At 39.2% G+C, this 20,589-nt stretch overlaps 1 protein-coding gene across 1 annotated transcript in view; it reads left to right on the top strand.

Moving 5' to 3' along the window:
* The first annotated feature begins 3,752 nt into the window (after positions 1–3,752).
* Positions 3,753–20,589, top strand: part of LOC120556157 (neuronal acetylcholine receptor subunit alpha-7-like) — a 33,167-nt gene continuing 16,330 nt past the window's right edge. Inside the window, 5 exon segments of the mRNA XM_039795567.1 lie at positions 3,753–3,833; positions 11,825–11,964; positions 12,323–12,367; positions 18,212–18,230; positions 18,233–18,320. Of these exon segments, the coding sequence (XP_039651501.1) occupies positions 3,779–3,833; positions 11,825–11,964; positions 12,323–12,367; positions 18,212–18,230; positions 18,233–18,320 (347 nt within the window). The 5' untranslated portion in view covers positions 3,753–3,778.

Here is a 20,589-nt window from a genome sequence, read left to right as displayed (position 1 = left end):
ATTGATCACTAACATGCTAGTTAACATTAGTAATTAATCCTAAACAGCTCATGTAAGTTGAAACTGCCTGCAAGCTTATTTTGTACTATACGGTAATTCCTCTGTGACACAATCGTTAGCCTATTTTTACAAAAACGTTTGCTATGGAGCCATAACGTGAGGTACAAGGTAATGGAGCCTTTTATACATTGTTGTGTTTCTTTAGAACTAAACAATGGACAAATAGAGTCTTTAAACGCTTCAGATGTAAAGTTATTCGCTGTCAAGTGGCGCCAAAATGAATGCTAGTCAGTGGAATGCTAGCGGGAGGTGATGGCCAGGTAGCAACAAAATGGCACCATAGGAGGTTCGAGTTCTGAAGCGAAGCTTACCCCCTTGGCTTCTTCTTCTTCTTCTTCTTCTTCTTCTTGCTTTCCGGCAGACTAGGAGCCTTGTGGCAAATTGCTGCCTCTCATAGGACAGTTTCAGTAACATTCGAAAGTATTGTCAAATTCAATGGAGTAGTCCTGTTGCAGAGATATACCCTGACGGCTTCCACTATCTCAAATTGATATTCAGGGGGATTTAGTAAGTCTCTCAAAGTCATGTTCTGTATTCCCATGTGACATAGCGCAGTGAACAACTGTTCTCTTTCATTTGTGTATTAAAGATTATCCAAAAGTACATGTTGCTGTTTGCAGGTTCCACAAAGTCCATCCCCTTGCTTGTCCATCTTTGCTAGATCCCATGCAAGTCCACAATGTCCGAGTCTCAGCCTTGTCATTATTACGGAGTGTCTTCTTTCTTTGCCCAAATAGCACTGCTCTGCCTGTACCCTCTTTTGAATTGAAAAATGACGACCCCTCTTTTCCTTTTCCCACTTCCTTTGCCACACTGCTGTAACATTTTTCTTTATGACATTTTTCCGGCATTCAGATATCCCAACACATACCCTTAAAATCAGTGTCTCTTTTCAGTGCCATTTTAGCTGCCTTATCTGCTATCTCATTACCATGTACCCCAACATGGACAGACACCCAAAGAAATCCTACCAATGCTCCAGCCTTCTCGATCTTACACAACAGAGCCATCACTTCCATAGCAAGGTCTGACTGGGCTACCCAATTGCTTCCTATCAGAGTTTTTAAAACTGAAGCCGAATCTGAACATATGACCGCTCTCCTTAGCAGCACTTCCTCCACCCACTGTAGTGCCCAAATTATAGCTATTAGCTCTGTTGTATAAACCAATACCCCCTCAGACAGTCGTTTGAGATTTTCAAGTTGAGGAATTTAAAAAGCAAAGCCCGACTTCCCAGTTTGTGGATCTTGAGATCCATCTGTGTAAGATATGTCTCCCAATGATTTCCCAGCCTTTGTTTCACCAACCCCGGATATACACTACTTTTAAGATATTTTATATTTTCCAATATACTGAGGTCTATATCTGGGGTGGGCAGCATCCATGGAGGTATAACTGCCTAGTACTTTTGCAGGGCCACACCTACCTCTCCTAGTCCCAGTTTCTCCACCTTTTTATATATATATATATATATATATATATATATATATATATATATATATATATATATATATATATATATATATATATATATATATATGTATATATATATATGTATATATGTATATATATGTATATATGTATATATATGTATATATGTATATATATATATATAATGTTTTGTACAGTATGTTTACCTTCAGTTACAGCTTGTTTATGCAGATATCACCTCATGCACGTGTAATGGAGGGTAAATATCTAAACACAGTTCACCTATTCAGGACACCTATATGAGATAAACTCTGAGTTTTCATAAGATGCATCAAATGAATGTACATTTAGTTGTCTAAATATATATATATATATATATACACACACCATATGTGGATGTGATTAGTCCTGCAATACCTCCTGTTGTGGTGAATGCTATCAATAATGATTCAACCATCACCACCATTTTGTATGCAGCTCAGTTGAAAGACTGTGTGGTCTCTGAGGTCAGAAGCTGGCCTTTTGTTTTAAACTTTTCAGTTTCAGCTCACATATACATAAACAGCTTTTTACTGATCTCAACATGTAGGCCTGCTGTATGCAGTCTACATCAATTCATTATTCAGCATAGATGTTGACCTGTGAGGTAACATCTTCACATTTGTAATTGCCTCTGTGGCCTGTGAGGATTACAGTAAATGAATTAGTAAACATCGACAGTAAAGCATCATATTCCTGACAGACTAGTCACCTCCAATCAAATAAATATTAATACTATTGTCACACATACATGCTTACACCCTGATACCTATCATGTATGTAGCTCACAATGGAAAATGACCAAAGATTGTTCAATGTCTAATAGAATTTTGGATTGTGTGTACATTTAATTAGACCAAGCTCTCTGCCAGACTTATAAAAGCGTGATGAAATGGGTTCAGTAGTGTAATTATCAGTGACCAGTACTTCTTGGTCAAAGGGTGATAAAGCATGTCATTTGACATGCAGAGCACATGTACACACATACCTTTTAATCAACTATTTACAACCTGTCTGGAGCAGTATATACTGTATAGTGCCATTAAATTATCCGCCATATTCCAAAGCAAGCAAACACATTAGAGAGCAAATAACATTTATGTTTACCTTCAGTTACAGCTTGTTTATGCAGATATCAGCTCATACACGTGTAATGGAGGGTAAATATCTAAACACAGTTCACCACCTATTCAGGACACCTATATGAGATAAACTCTGAGTTTTCATAAGATGCATTAAATGAATGTGCATTTAGTTGTCTAAAAATATATATTTGCCATTGTGTGTACATAGGATCAGTGTTCACCGTCAAAGAAAGCGCCAAGCAGATCAGACTGCACTGACGATATGATACCCAAATCTGTTATTTTTTTCTGTGATATTCTTAGGTTATGTTGACACTTTATTATGTCATGAAATGAACATTTTACAGTATTACCCCCAATTAATACTACCATATACCCCAATTTCTTATTCGACATAACTATTTAAATCCAACAGACAAATAGAAACCTGTTTTTGACATTTTATTTTTTATTCATTAGTGTTAGTTTTTATGCTATTTTGGGGTTTATCAAAAATAAGATCCAAAAACCATAAAACAGTCTGACCTACTGAGTGCCCCTGACTTAGACTGTGCCAAACACATTTCTCTGTATCAGCAACATCCAAAAATATGTGTAGTGCTTGCAAAATCAGACTGATAAACAGTAGAAATAGAAGACGTCATGTTAACTATGTTTCAAAATACAGTTGTAATTCTGTTCAGTGACCAGCAGATGTCACCTTGTTTTCCAAAAAAGTATTGTAGCACAGTCGGTCACGGTACAACCTTTTTTAGCACCAGCCCTGTGCATCACATTTCTGAAAACTCATTAAAACCATTTTGAAAAGAAAGGAAAATGATGCAGTGGAAAAACAAGTGTTGGGGCTATTATGACAAAAAAAATGCACTTGTAGCAAGTTAACCCATATCGAGATGGAATCGACATTGTACGCTTTAAAAACATAGGCTACTCTGTAAGAGTGTTATCCACTGTCAGTAGGCTGTCAATCAGTGAGACAAACTACTGGGGGCAGAGCTTTGATGCTACAACAAATCTCATTGCTGTCGCTATTCATTATAGGAGGAGTTATTTCTCACACACACACACACACACAAACACACACTAGCATCATCATCCCCGCTCCCCGGCAGGTTCAGATGAACTGAGGAATCTCTCTGCTCTCACTCCTCGCTCGGTTCAACATGGACTCACTGAATGTTCTGCTCTTTCTCGCAGTCACCTTCCTCACAGTGAAAGGTAGGCTGTCAATGCTAATTAACTCCCCAAACCTGAATAATTGTTATTATGAGGATGTGGGTTGCCTTTTTCTTGCGGTTTTGCGTTTCATGTGTGTAATTAGTTTATTTTAATTTAGCCTGGATTGATCTGCAAGCTTCCTAAAGTGGAATTACATAGCCTAGCCTACCTTATTGTTATTTACTGTAATGCTGTTTTTAATCACTATTAGGCTATAAAGACCTCGCTAGTGTGCTATATCCTCACTATATGCAAAAATGAACTATAATATAAATTATAGCCTAATATTAGGGGCACTTAGGCTATTTATTTTTTCTTATTTTTAACCTTTTCAGGACTGCCCTGCTGGAATTGGGTTTATCTTTATTAACACATTTTATGAGTTCAAGCTAAATCGACAGGTGTTTATATCAGTATGTAATGTATAGGCTACTAATATAACTACCCAACGTGTTCAACAATATAGAAGGCTGCATGTGGGCAAACTGTAGACTATAAAAATAAATGACAAGACTTGCATTTCCATTTGATTGAGTGAGTAATGATGCAGCCATTGGTTTGTGGTTTGTGTGTGTGTGTGTGTGTGTGTGTGTGTGTGTTAGCACTGTAGCCTACTTCAGTTGTCACAAAACTATTCTGTTAGTCAAAAGCTATTAGTCAATCTGATTGCCTGTCGATTGCTCACCTGACAAAACATTTGTGTCAATTCAACTTAAACTGTGCACACCCTGTCATTTGACTGTGTTGTTATGAATATCCTCCTGATGTGCCGTTTGACTGCGTTGTTGTGCATGTCGTCCTGAAGTGTCATTTGTGCATGTCGTGCTGATGTGTTGTTTTTCCAACCCAGTTTAGATGAAACCATGGCCATTACCGTATGACAAAAGTCTCGAACCAGCGTTATTATGAATACCTCTTGGTTTCTTGACAAGACCCGTCTTGCGTAGATTGGTTGAAGTTGCATGCATTGACTTTGAGTAGTTAAGGTCAGGATAGCCCATGTTCACGGGATAGGACCTGAATAAATCGGGTTTTGGTACTTTGCGCAAGCTTGTACACCTGGCCAATCATAGCACTTGAATGCTATGTATGTCTTGCCATGAAAGCAAGTGGGATTCATAAGAACGCTGCATCGAGCCTTTTGTTCGTAACTGGGTTGGAAAAACGATAGACGGCAGTCAAATGAACAACATTCATAACAACACAGTTAAATGATAGGGAGTGCAACAAAATGACAGAAGTACAGTTTAAAGTTGAATTGACACTAGTCTATATCGACAACATTTCATTTATGGGATTGTTCTCGTGCTGCCGGAGGTTTCGCCGGATGTCCCTCATTTTCGGCTTGATGTCCCTCACCTTCCTCTTTCTTTGTGTTGGCATTATAAAGTCCGGTCAATTCGGAAAATATCCTCTGAGCTAGAAACGACAATCAAATTATATTTATCTTTTTTTGAGTAAAATTCTCATCAGACACTCGACAGCCATTTTAAGTCAAGAGCTCACCTCCCTCCATGCACATTTCAACAAAAGAGGTTCCTTCCCGAGGTTATTTTGCAGAGCCGCCGTACATGTGTTCGGCGCTTAGTACCACCCAAGACAATTGTGATTGGTTTATAGAAATGCCAATAAACCAGAGCACGTTTTTCTCCTATCCCGTAGTGTTGTGTGGACTAGCCAGACCTTTCTCCGCAGCGCTGTGGAGATAGGTCAGGCTATGCCAGACTAAATTGACACAGACAAATGTTTCATTTTCATATTCAGTCAACAGTGCACATGTGACATGATTTTGGCAGAAATGGAACCCCATAGTCTGTGAGGTTTTTCATAATTAACTTCAAGGGAGACTTTCAGGCAGTTTTGTAGATAGAGATGAGTGAAGTTACATGGCATTAAGATTGCGTGGCATGATATTGGCACAAACAGTCTGAGAGATAGCTTAACGATACCGGAAATGTCACAATTTCATCATTCAAAAACCTTCCTTGTAATAGTTGACTAAACAGAAGTTTCTATTTTTTAAAACCAGTAACACTGTTTTGGTTGCAACACGTTTCCATTGCTGTGCATGAACCTAGTCTACAAACCCTGCTGCTGCCTTTGCTCCTTCTAAAAGGACACACATGGTAAATGGACTGCATTCATATTTATAGGCGCCTTTCTACCTCACCGGACAAAGCGCATTACAATTTGTAAACACACCGATGATAGCGGAGCTGCCATGCAAGGCGCCAGCCTGCCCATCAGGAGCAACTTGAGGTTCAGTGTCTTGCTCTAGTACACTTCAGCATGCAGACAAGTGGAGCTGGGGATCAAACTGATTATTAAAGGGCGACCCGCTCTACCTCCTGAGCCACAGCAGCCCCATTAGTCACCCCATGTAAATTTGAAACATTGAGAATAATAAAAATCTAAGGAACCCTGTTCTTTTAATGGTAATTACTTATTGAACCCTTCAAGACATGCTGTGTCTCATCAGTTTTACTCAGGTCTGCTCTGAATTTTGAACATTTTGATTGAGGCAGTTAATTTAAAAGTAATCACTCAGACTCTTTAGTCTACACTTTACAGGCACTAGTTCATTGAGGCTTCCCCAAGAGTGAAGTATAAAGAGGCAGAGGGAGAGAAGCTGTGTAAGTGTGTGCACATACACGCACAATTTAAATGTCTGTGCACATGTCGGGGGTACTTAAATCCCTTGTCCATCTCTCTGACTTATTAGGCTGTTCATTTTGATTAAGAGGTAGAAAGCCTTTGCTTCTCCCTTTTATGACTCCCAGCTCACGTTCAGTAGCATATTGGCAACATCCAGCAATGTCCCTTGTGTGGTCTTAGGACAATAACACACATTGATGTCATCTTGCTGATCGTCATAGTGAAATTTGATCATGGTGAGGTTTGGAGGGTGCAGATCTACAGGGGATTCAGCCATGGACAAAGACAAGCTTTTAGCAAATCTTTCAGCAAGTCTTTTTGGCTGGGTGCTGGACTGTGCGACAACAACCTCAAAACTCGGTCCCCTCTGTTGCTCTGTCACTGAGTAATAAAGTTCCGCCATTGGTCGGAGTCAGTGTGATGACTTGAAGTGTTAGTGTTTCCCCATTGACCTTTGCCCTTTCCACCGTCTTTTACATCTGCTATTGCCAATATCAATCAACTAACTAATGGTAGTTGTTGTTGCTGCTGCTGCGCTGCTGCTGCTGCTGCTGCTGCTGCTGCTGCTGCTGCTGCTGCTGCTGCTGCTGCTGCTGCGGCCACCATCCGTTTCAATTGTTTATTAATGCACATGCAGAGTAGGCTATGCAGATGAACAGCACACCTGTGTGTGTGTGTGTGTGTGTGTGTGTGTGTGTGTGTGTGTGTGTGTGTGTGTGTGTGTGTGTGTGTGTGTGTGTGTGTGTGTGTGTGTGTGTGTGTGTGTGTGTTTGTGCCTACTTGGTCCTCACTGTCGCTATTTCTTCAGACACAAATGAATGTGTGAAACTAGTGGGCCTATGTAATAAAAAAAGAAAAAAGAAAAATCACAAACAGCAGTGACACTCAGCTATTTCCAAATAAATTAAGTGGATGGGCAGGTTTTGATATTATATCGTAAAAATATCCACTTCCAGAGAACAGTAGGAAGAGGGGCAGGAAAATCAAAAGGGTTGGCAAGCAGGAGATTTATATTTGATCATTTTTTAGAATCAAATAATTTATATCATATAGTTATTCTTTATTGTTTAAAATAGGTTATCAATGTGTTTTCTTGCAAGATTCGCTTGTGGGAAAAAAAATAGACGATAGCTGCAACAGCACGATTGACGATGGCGCACTTAAAGAAAGCGGTTGGCGCTTTGGAGGCCCGGTGAAAGATTAACTACACAAATAACAAAAAGGAGTTGGCCTACACATTATGAACAGAGGAGAAATCATTTTTAAAATAGAACCATCTTAAAGGAAAATTCTGGCGCAAAATGAACTTAGGGGTTAATAACACATGTGTCCGAGTTCGACCGTGCTCTGGGATCTGTTTTCATGCTAATCGAATGTGACCAGTTTTATCTCAAACCACTAATTAGCTTATAACGCTAGTTGTCGGCGCACGGGTAAATTAAAAAGAAATCCCTATTTCTATACCACTAACTAGACTCAAAATAGCATCACACCATGAACGCCGTGCAACCAGTAACATAGCTCAAGTACGGCGTTCGCCGTTCGACTGGTCGGACTGTTTTCCCAAGATGGCGCCCACATGTATACGTGAACGGAACTGTTTTTCTAAACTATCTTTTTAATAAACTGTTTGTACATTTACAAAGTTCTCAATGCTTACATGTAGGGACCCTCATTATGCTACTGTGGAAGTGTGGTGCTATTTTGAGCCTTGTTAGTGGTATAGAAATAGCGATTTCTTTTTACTTTACCCTCTTCCCCCGATGACTAGCGTTATAAGCTAATTAGCGGTTTGAGCAAAAACTGGTCACATTCGATTAGCATGAAAACATGTCACAGAGCACGGTCAAACTCTGACACATTTTTTATTAACCCTTAAGTTAATTTTGCGCCGAAATTGTCCTTTTAAAGTAGCACTAGGAAACGATGCCAGTGGAACTTTAGTTTCACTTTCAGTTTCCTGCGGAAACTAAATGTTTAAAGGGGTGACAGAATGAAAAAACGATTTTACCTTGTCATAGTTGAAAAATGACAGTTTGGTGGGTAAATGGGACATACATAGAACCTCAAAATCCCATTGACACCTCTTTCCTCTGCAAATCTCACAATTTGAAACTGCCTTTGAAAACGATCAAATCCCAACGAGCCAACTCGGTGGCTCCTCCTCATTTGGCTCTAGTCGCTAGTCTTTGTCACGCCCCAACATTTACATAGGCTACACAACTGACCTGAGATCAGGTAGTCTTCTGAATCTATCTAGGTTGCGCAGATCTCTGCTATTCCATTACAAAATTCACTTCTGAGACTTTTTTATCTGAGAAATCAACTATGTAAAGCTGAAATATGGGCTGTTTTACAAAAATTGATGGCTAATTGCAAATTTTGTCCATTGGATTGAAGGGACACTAGCAGCTAACGAAACCTCTCATATTTACAAAAATGCACTAAATTGAAATCGGACACAACTGTTAGCTTTGTATGACCTTAGGGTATCTGTAATATAAGTGGCTTGATGAAATTCAAACTGTACTTGGCCATTTTCAGCCAAACCAATGTTACATACCCTATTAGGAGACCTTAAGGGACATTGTGAAATACCCTATATAATCATTCTATCACCCCTTTAAAGAGCAGCAACAGTAATGTTTACAGCAAAGTCACTATATAAACTCAGCTAAGCTTAGAAAGACATCCTGTCGTCTGTCCTCCCCCCTGTTCTGATGTCCAATAACATTATTGCATAATATTTAGCCATGTCGATTTACCACTGAAAGAGGGAGGAGGGTCTGGTTCGTCTCAGCCCAGCAGCTTAGTTTACAAGAATTTGCCAAATGTTAAGATACGTGGAAAACTAAGATAAACAGTAAGACTCCATACAACCAGTCTTTGTTTAAGCTTGTCACAATTCGCTATTAGCCGAGCTAGCGCACTGTGCTCATGTAAAACATAACTGCAGAGGATGAGAGACTGTGATAGAGCAGATTAAAATTAAAAATTAATTAAAAATGCTTTCTACATGGTTTTGCATTTTTATGAAGGGTTGCTGCATTTCAGTCTTTTGGCGATGTGTTCATCGCACATGCGATGACAATGAAAATACGATTTATCAGACAGCAGCTCTACTAAAGATGAACATTTTACATCTTAATTCACATTATAGACACTACCGCTGACTATCCCTATAACAATTTGGTCACAAGCAAATTGACCATACACTGTCCAGCCATATACAAGGTTTTGACCTAGTCTTGTTTTGAAATAGCAGGATGCAACCAAGAGCCCAGGAATGGGGAGATGCCCACAGACAACAAGATCTCTGCCAAATCATCGAGATAATGTGCTTCTCATAGATGGTTTAGGATAATTGGGCTGTGGCCATAAGTGAAGTGAATAAACGCTGCCAAAAACTCTCTAAAACTCAAGAGTGGATACGAGTGTGTTAAAATGAGGGGCAGGTCTGATCTGAGATTGCACAGTGAGATGAACCCAGGCCAGGTAATGTATTTGGATGATTGCCTTGTCTCGGCTGCATGTGTTTCACCACCCTTTGTTTAAAATATTCCACTCTGAATAACTGAAAGAAGACCTTGCCAAACATTAAATTAAATGCAAAATTATTCAAGAGTGAGGGGTCTGCTGACACAGACTCTTGAGTCTCTTGGTGAAAGTTGGAGCTGGAGTGGTGATAGGTACCTGCAAGATGAAGCAAGATTATAAATGGAAAGAGTTGTGATAATCAGCCAGAAATTCAGGTATTGTTTGGATGACGTAGAAATGGGGTGAATGTAGCTTTGGGTCAGTCTCATTCTTGAACTAAATTAAGCTTCCAGTTGGAAACAAAGTTATAATGTGCATAATCATTTTAAGCCATGCTATCATCGTGGTGGCTCTATGAAGGGCCACGTTGGTCCGTATTATTACTTTGATCCAGTCCGGAATATCTCAACAACTATTGAATATATTTCCCCACAATTTTGTACAGACATTCATGTTCCGCAGAGGATACAGTCTACTGACTTCGCTGAAACCCCTGAAATTCCTGAAATGCATCTTGAGGAGAGAGGATTGAGTAGTGAGGAGGCCCACTGAAGAAGCTATAATTAAGGATACATCTGTGTAGCCTTTGCAGAAGTCTTCCCACCCTTGACCTATAAACAAAAGAGGCTGGACAGGCATGAGAAAAATAGAGTAAGAAAGAAAACTACTTTAAACAGTAGGCAAGGATGTCTCAATTTTGTTAAATTCTTATTGCCTCGACTTCTGGACTTCTCTCCCCTCAGACACAAGGGGAGAGAAGTCCGCTCGAATCTCTTGTGGGCGGGACAAAGACGCAAGGAGAGGAGGCAAGGAAAGGAATCAGGGATGTATAAACTGAGAATTGGGATAGGCATCAGGTCTGATGAGGAACAGTTGAAAAACAACAGGGCGAAGCAGGAGGGAAACACACAAGGGCAGGAAGTGAAGTAGTCTGAAATGAGAGATGGGTGAGCATTTCAAAATAAAACAGGAAATAGCTGAAAACTGGAAATAAGGAAAAAATAACCTCAGAGCAGAGCGGGTCATAACACATTGGAGTTTGGCAATGAGAATGAAAAGGAATTGGCAATAGATGTGACTAACGTTGTCTGTCTTGCTCATTTTCCATCCATCCATCTTCGTCTACTTATCCAGGGTCGGGGGGGCAGCAGCTCCAGCAGGGGACCCCAAACTTCCCTTTCCCGAGCCACATTAACCATCTCCGACTGGGGGATCCTGAGGAGTTCCCAGGCCAGGGTGGAGATATAATCACTCCACCTAGTCCTGGGTCTTTCCCGAGGCCTCCTTCCAGTTGGACATGCCTGGAACACCTCCCTAGGGAGGCGACCAGGGGGCATCCTCACCAGATGCCCGAACCACCTCAACTGGCTCCTTTCAATGCAAAGGAGCAGCGGCTCTACTCCGAGCTCCTCACCGATGACTGAGCCTCTCACCTTATCTCTAAGGGAGACGCCAGCCACCCTCCCGGGCGCTTGTACCCTGGATCTCGTTCTTTTGGTCATGACCCAGCCTTCGTGACAATAGGTGAGGGTAGGAACGGAAATTGACCGGTAGATCGAGAGCTTTGCCTTCTGGCTTAGCTCTCTTTTCGTCACAATTGTGCGATAAAGTGAATGTAATACCGCCCCCTCCGATTCTCCAACCAATCTCCCGCTCCATTGTCCCCTCACTCGCGAACAAGACCCTAAGGTACTTGAACTCCTTCACTTGGGGTAAGGACTCATTCCCTACCTGGCATTCTTGCTCATTTTGTAATTATGGAAGTATATTTACTGTCCAGGTTTCTCTGTCTTCTGTAGTTTCTCTTCAAGGGCCAGATCAACGCAAACTGTACAACGACCTGATGGCTGGCTACAACCCACTGGTGAGACCAGTCTCCAATGACTCTCAGACTCTCACTGTTCAATTTGGCCTCACCCTCATGCAGATCATGGATGTGGTACGTAAATAACGATTCTCCACACATTACTTTTGCATATGCACTGCACAAGGTGGTGTTATGATAACTCATTTTTAGGTGAAATTTAGTTATCTGTCAATATAAAAATTGTCACTATCTTCTCACTTCACAGGTAAAATTAATTCCCATGTAAAATATCTTGACTTTTCAAATATGGGTAAAGGGTAACAGTCAATTGTTTCTCCAATGAGAGGTGAAGCTACTGTGGATGTTAACGTTTTTTGAGTAGCATGACCCTTTCTTTATGAAACTTAAACTGAGAAAAACAATAAATACCTACACCAAAATACCTGAATAATAATGTTAATAAATACCACTCATCATTATTTTCTATCAGGATGAGAAGAACCAGGTTTTGACAACTAACATCTGGCTGCAGCTGGTAAGATTTTTTCTTTACAATGTATGTAAAGTCACAAAAGCTAAACCGCACCTGGTTACACTTAGCCACATACTACATTTTATTACTAATATTATATATGTTATATATTACTTATATGCAATTTGTTCATCTAATCACAATACATGTTTAGTTATTGTCTGACAGTTTCATTTATCACATACTGGAACCCAGTCTTTTCCCTTTCACATTCTTTATTTTGAAGGAAATAAAGCAAATATGCACTCTCATATTTTTCATAATAAATCCATCAATTTTTTGTAACAACTTATCCTGTTTTTGGTCCCAAGATCCTGGAGTTTATCGGAGTATGCACTGGGAGAGAGACTGGTTACACCTTTGTGGCAAAGAGGTTATATTAATAAGAGGCAACACTCCATACGGTCGCCAATACAACATCTGCATGCAGTCGCACAGTCGCCGCCATTTTGGACTGAACTGAAGTGTTTGCATTAATGACGGAAATACGTAAAATATGCCATTCCTCCTCACAAGAAGGGATTAATCGGTTTAAAACTGCTGCTAAACAACAACTATAGCAGTCATCTAATCTAAATGCCTTCCCTTTTCTTCTTTTTACCTGTTTGTAGTCATAATAGTGAAATGTAATCTTAACGAAAAGCTGAAATTGAAGCCAGACTGAACTTGTCAAACTGGCTTGGCAAAATTGCTAACATGCTAGTTACTGCTACACTTTTTCTATATAAACTCAGATTTAGCATAGACCTCTATTCCAGTAAAAGCCACATTAATGTCTGATTGCCTCGAAGAGACCTTTTCCATGACAAATATTATTCAAATTATTATTCATTTCAAAATACACCTGTCAAATCAGGCTCAAGTTCCATTTATTTTCATTTTTGCACAACAAAATGCAGTTGTAGTATTATTTGGGGAGGTATGGCTAGCATTTTAATATTCAAAATTTGACATCTAAATATTGTCCATCAACTAGAATTTGAGCACCAAGCATTGCTGATGTAACATTAAATAATGTAAAGAGTCCGCCTCCCCTCATCCCACCGAGTCCTATGCTCTGTCGGTGTGGAACGCAGTCCACCCGTCAAGTGCAGCAGCCCGATCCAGGAGCCAGGTCTCTGCCAAGTGGGCACCGCACAACAGTCTACGATCTCCCGTCGCTGGGTCACACCGCCTTCGGTGGCGTTCCGCTGGCTGTGTGGTCGAAAGATGACGTGGGCAGTGATATTCTCAATGTCCGCTAAACTTAATCCAGTCCTCGGGCTTCCTTCTCCGATGTTTATGAGTTAATCTCTGCCATACGCCATACGTTCTTTGATAATAAAGTTAAAAGGACAACAAAATAAAATTAAAACGTAGCAAAGTTTTGGGAGCTGCATGGCATGGTATAACTAAGCATGATTAATTTTACAAGGTATTGTTGCATTAATTGCAAAACATTTAAGCAAGATCACTGCACTCGGCAGTCAGCAAAATAAGCTACAATGTAGGCCTACAGTAAATTGTTGGGCAAGTGCTTGTTTGTGTCACTGACAACATTATGAAAAGGTTTCCCACAGAGGGCGGCCGTTCTGTTTGAATTTGGTTTGTTTTTCCACTTTTCCAACAATCACCACTCACACAATAAAGACATAATTTACCAATTTACACACAACAATTTTTTGGCTCTGTACACACTAAAAGCATTGTTTATTTAAATGGAAATTATTATAACCTCTTTGTTTGTGGTTTTCAGAGGTTATGTGCAGACAAGACTCTGGGAAGTGAGGAACTTGAGCTGCCCAAAAAACACAAATTGTCATTTTTACACATTTATGTAAGATTAGGACAATATATAACATGTTAGTAAGTGAGCTTTAGAGGTGCTGGTAAGTGAACTTTGTTAACTTTGGAAAGAGCAAGTTGCTGTTTCTAGTCATTATACTTAAGATAAACTAAGCTAACTGGCAGCTGGCTGTAAGTTCATATTTACAGACATGAGAGTGGTATAAAGAGCCAAAATCACGCCCTTCTACTTCCAGTCCATGGGACCTATCTCTCGAAAAAATATGAATGGGAGTGAACGGGGAAAGACAAATAATTTTTTTATCCCGTTTTAATTGAGCCATGAATTACACATATGATGTTCATCAGTTTAATAGATAATTTCGCAAGTCAAGAAAGTCTCAGTTTATTGTTAAACTCTTGCAGTATAAGACTCTGAAAATACATAATTAGAAAGACTACACACTTCAAAGTTGCATGGATCACGTCTCGCTGAGGCTATGATGTCTGTGTGTATCGTACCAGGGATGTAACGTTACTCTAATGAGCATAGGATCTTGCTTGTTCTTTTGCTTATCTGCTGAAAACACTTCACTGGATAAAATACATCAGGTAAGCTAACGTTACATGTGTTGTGGAACAGAGCTAAGCTAACTAGCTAGCGAGCAAGTTGAGCATCAAGCTAGGTAACGTAAATTGTGTGAGACAAGAGATGTAGTTCACTGAGCGGTTTCACACAAAACTAAGTGGTCATATGACAAACCTACGGCTAACTGAGACTTTCTTCGGTTGAAATTTTTTTTTTTTAATTGAAGAACATCATATTTGTAATCCATGGCTCAATTCAAACGGGATAAAATATAAAATAATTTGCCTCTCCCCGTTCACTACTGTTCATATTTTTTCAAAATTAAAGGTACACTATGAGTTCTTGCATGGTTTCAGCGCAATTTCATTTTTGTCTCAAATCGTAGGCATCTCTCCTTGATCCGCTAGCTGCCTGCCCCCTGAATACACTGTGAAAAAGCCTGGTCTCGGGAGACAACACAGGGGTCGTAAAGGTCAAACAAACACTAGAGGCACAGCCTGTGCATCAAAATACAACAAACCACTTCAGCCAATCACAGACAAGATGGTTGGGGGAAGGGGTAGGGGTTAGTGACATTTACGGAAACATGGGGGGAGGGGCGAGCTTGCTCTGATTTGTTTGAAATTTGCTTGGAACGTCAACAGAAGTGACCATGCAGGAACTCATAGTGCACCTTTAAGGTCCCATGAGGTCCACCGATCTTCCCATCTAATTTTTGCAAGAAAGTGAATAAACATTTTCTTCTCAATGTCAAACTTTACCTTAAACTTTAGCCTTCAGCCTAGTATATGGTTTGTTCATCTAATCACAATAAACGTTTAGTTATTGTCTGGCAGTCTTGTTTATCACATCTACTGGAACCCAGTCTTTTCCCTTTCACCTTCCACAGGGGGAATGCACCCATTTCTCCTCCATGCATTAAGATGTTTTATAGCAGCCTGTCCATTGTATGACACTAGTGCTGCTGCAACGTCAGCAATCTGTATCAAGGCTCTTTGGTCTGTTTTAAATCACCCTGTGGAATCGCAGCAGCACTCTCACTCAATATCTCTCACTCCACACCCTGCACAATCAACTTTGGCTCTCAAACACAAGATAGCGCAGACAGAATTCAAATTTTTTATTGTTTGTTACGCTGATCTGCTACCTGTGGTGACCTTAAGATGATCATGACTGAAAGTCACTTTGAGACATTAAAGATGGTTCTTCAAGATTACACACTCATGCTTGCCAGAGAGTAGTTAATATATGATTTCAGGATAGTGTTGGAATGAAAAAATAATATATACACTGAATTGTAGCATTTTTAGAGCACATCATGTTATTGTTTTGTTAAAGACAACTGAGTGATTATAGTATTTTTTTTTTTGTGCCCATAAGTCTACTTTTTCTTTTTACCATGGTGCCCTCTCCTGGGCCATCATTAAAGGTAGCTTATTGGAATAGTTTTATTTTGGGAACTTTGCTTTCTTGCCAAGAGTAAGCCAAGAAGATTGATACCACTCTCTACCGCAAGAAAGCGGGTCATGTTTTCATGTTTATTTGAATAGGGACAGATGCTTACACATAGCCATTTGTGCAACATATCTTCAATGTACAGCAGAACAACATTTATAGCAATTGCTAATTTCCAATGCTTAAATATTCCTGTAGTATTTCTGGTAAAAAGAGCAGCAAGTTGGTGAGGATTACATGACTGTGGAAAGGCACTTTATAATAAAGTTACCATGAGCTATGAAGGTGATTCCAACCTCAATTAATGTGTTTTACTCAGCCTTTATTAGTGACTGACCTTTACATTTCTTCATTCTGCCCACAGCCATTATTTGAATACCATGATGGTTTGAACTGATTAAAAATGTATTATGGGTATTTCTGAGTACACAAATCCATATAAAAATCTTTCATCAATATGTAAAAAGCCAAAGTCATCATGTGCACACATCTGCTATGGGCCTGAATGGGTTTTATGCTTGTTTTTTTCCAAAGTGTCAGATATGGTAAAAGATACAGCCTTCTTCTTGTGATTTCATTTACACAAATTGTGCAGTTGCACTTTAAATAATAAGTATAATCAGTAAAACATGTCAGTCAAAGATTGTGTGTTATGAAGAAATGGTACTCTGTGATATTGGAGTAATTGTCCAGATTGAAATATCTCATAGGCATTAGAGCTGTCAGTCTTCCTCTATAATAGTACCATTCGATTTCATTTGTTATTTTATTTTTTTTTAGATTTGAATAATATTTGAATATTTAATGCTCAAATGCAGCCTGTTATTAATATGTATTACACTTCTCAGGCTTTAGGCATTGTCAGTGCCACTATAAGCATGTGGTTGTTGTTACACGTTCTGTCCACTAGAGGGACTTTAGCCTGGCCTTGAACGGGACCTACGTCACGGCACATTGCATATCCGACATGCCGCTTCTGTTTACTCTCATTTTCCACCACTAGCACACAGAGACAAACACAAATCAACTGAGAACTCTGTAATGAAACATTATCTAACAATTGTATTGAAGCTAACTATTGATATCATAAGCATTTTGGCTCGGTGGATGTTGATTTTAAAGTCAAGTCACTATTTCCCATCCTTCTTCCGATTTCCAGCCGCAGCCTGTCACTCCCCCCTGTACTAACGTTACTCGGTACGTAACGTTAGCTCACAATGCCTTGTGTTTCTCACTCCCAAACTTATTATTCATCAGACGTGACATGGGAAAAGGGAGATTAGCTAACGTTAGCCAACCTATTTATAAAAAAAATCACATTTGAATAGTATTTTCAGCATTTGAATAGTAGCCTATTGATTTTTTTACTATTCAAATTATATTCGACTTTCGGTATTTGTTCCAGCAGCCCTAATAGGCATAGGCCTACGTTTTCTTTTTAATTTTAGTACATACTGCAGCTTCCCTTACAAAGTACGTGTTGCATGCAGTATGCACACAATTGGGACATACTGTAATTTGTTACATTGGAACGGAAAATTTTGACCCAATTGCTCATAAATACGCTACGCATGACTGTGGGTCAGAATAGCTTAAAAGCAGCCTGGCGTGCATATATTGCAAAATGCGACCGGATGCAGTAAGACATTCTGACATTTTTGGAAATCTACAACCTGTAGCTGATTTATACATTTGGTTTGAGACTCTAGCATTGTACAGTAATACAATGCTGTCAACTTAGTACTGTTGGAATAGCAAAAAAAACAGTGTCCCTTGGAAATCTAAAAATCATATTCCTCCACAGATGTCACTGAAATCTGGCGCAGGGATTGAACTCAATTCTTGTAGCATGTCAATGCATAGTGTTACCCACAGCTGCTGTCACAGACATTTATTGTACCCATTACAGTAACTGCCAATGTCACTAATAAATACATTAGTGTTAAAGTAAATTCCAGGCTGAGCTTTTAAACAAGGCTTACCAAACACAGGTTTAAAAGGTATGTTTAACATGTACATTATGTTTCTGCATCCCACAGCAGTGGGATGATCACTACTTCGGTGGAATACATCAGAGTATGGAGGTGTGACCAATGTTAGATTTCCTGACCATCTCATTTGGAAGCCAGACATTCTGCTGTATAACAGGTAGGCATTGTAAGGACAGATCTGCACTGTAATTGGTTATGCATGGTGTCAGACTCAGCATGCATGCTTTGCACAATATAATGGAGGTGGATGTCAGGAGAGCTAATGTATTTTGGGGTTTTTGTGTTCCAGAGCTAAAATCAAGATTGTAACAATGGCACCTACAGTAATACGTTAAACATAGCAGAAATTATTTTCTGAGAAATAGAAAAATATGCAAAAACCACATTGCTACAAATAGAATCATTCATAAGTGTCATGCATGTGATTTAGGCATTCACAATTTTTATTATATTGTATAAACAATCATGCACAGATACATAATAAATAAATACAACTGTTTGCTTTAACAATTAATGGCATTGTGGATTAATTCATATTTTAAATATGTAACTGAATTCAATCAAAATAAGAAAAATGTAATACTTAAATAAAACTTTCCCCTTGAGCACCTCAAATGTAAGGTCCGCTTTGCTTGAAATGGTTTAGGTCTCTAACTTCATGTCTATTTTGGGTCCCCTAATTCTACTACTACTGACACAGCCGAGTGTTTCCATCTGCTGATTTCTGACAGGAGGACTTGAAGCTCCGTGTGTTCTTCTTTTTGCTCTTAGGGGACATGTTTTGTGAGTGAAACGCCACAAATGGAGCCGAACAGGAAGCCTTAGATTTAGCAAATGATCAAATCTCACGAACGTGCACCTCTTCATGAGCAGGTGGCAATCATCAAGTTAAAATGAGCAATTAAATTAGAAGGTTTTTTTGTACTGAATCTGACTTGGAACACTTGTATGATTAAACTTCAGGGTACAAAGTACGAGAGGCTTTGGATAAGAAAATGAAAATGTTCTTGCATCAGACCCATTGCATCAATTTTAAGATCCAACTTTAATTTAAAGTATGTGCTTTTATATTAATGGCCCAACTAACACACAAGTAATTGTTACTTTAAATGATTAGCCTAATTTAAGTTTAAAACCCTTTTTCTTTTTTTTTTTCTTTTTACATCTCACCTACAAATGGGCCAAATTTTAGATACTGTATACTGTTTTAAAGAGGAGAGTGCATATTTGCTTCATTTCCTTCCAAATAAAATAGAATCGAATTCAGAATCAATTTTACACCAGAGTGGAAAATTACCTTGAGCCCACCAAAATATAAAAGCCAGCTGAATAAAATAAATATACTCCGGTGGCTCAGCATATGCTGAAATATTCAGGCTTTCTTGTTACAAGAGGTCTGCACAGTATCAGACCTCATGTTTTCTCAGAATGTATTCAGAATATCAGAGAATAGCAGAGAGAGACCCACAGGCAAAAAAAAGAAAGATAAATAAACCCCACTATTGCACAAAACAAACTTTAAGCTAGTTCCTTTAGGAACAAGAAACTGGGATATCTCTCATTTTCAAAACTAAGCATTTATGTCTGGTACCAGCTTGGAAGATCAATATGTAGTGAATATACTTCTTTCCTTTTAAAGGTTAATCAGAACTGGTACTACAAATAAAACAATGTCACACTAATACGGCTTGTGCTGATGACAGGTAAGCTGGTTTTCAGACAGCACCGATACACTATGAGGTAAGTGGAGCTCTGCAGTTTAAGTAGTAGTAGTTCAGTACAGTCTAGACGAGAGCTTCGGAGCAATAGATTATTTAGACAAATGAATAAACATGTATAAAAATCATGGGGGAAAAGCAATTTCTTATACATCCCTAATGGAAGAGGCTATACAGATTACCAATTATTATACACCATTATCAATCTTTAAAAGAAAGATCTGAACAAATCACATTAGAGGCACTCAGTCTCCCATTGACTAATGAGGGGATAAAGCATTGTACTTCATTTGTCATTGTCCCTCTGTGTAAAGCCTTGATTTGAGATTCTTCGAATTAGACACAGTTTTTTTGCCTTTCAACTTCAGCTCAACCATGCCTCAAGCTCTGGGGAGTTCATTTAGAGGGAGTGAATTGTGGGTAGCAGGGGAGAATGAGGGTAACCACTGAATAACCATCTCCAGGGAAATGTTGCATCAGTTGTGACTCCTGGTGTGCTGTGTACCTGCTGCTGTATGAGTTAGTTAGAGAAATATTTGTATTTTTTTCACCAGATCTTTTTTCCGCTCGCTGTTTGTGGCTCCTCCAAAATGTATGTTGCATCCCTATAATTAATAGCGGTTCTTGCAAAGGTTATATCAGTGTATTTGTTCCAATGTTTTCCTCTGAAGCTGTACTTTCCTTACAGATAACTCTGCAGTGACAAAC

Source organism: Perca fluviatilis, chromosome 3 (genome assembly GCF_010015445.1).
Source record: "Perca fluviatilis chromosome 3, GENO_Pfluv_1.0, whole genome shotgun sequence".
In the NCBI taxonomy this organism is placed as follows: Eukaryota; Metazoa; Chordata; class Actinopteri; order Perciformes; family Percidae; genus Perca; species Perca fluviatilis.
The sequence above is the reverse complement of the archived record's forward strand: the minus strand, read 5'-3'. Positions and strand labels throughout refer to the sequence as shown.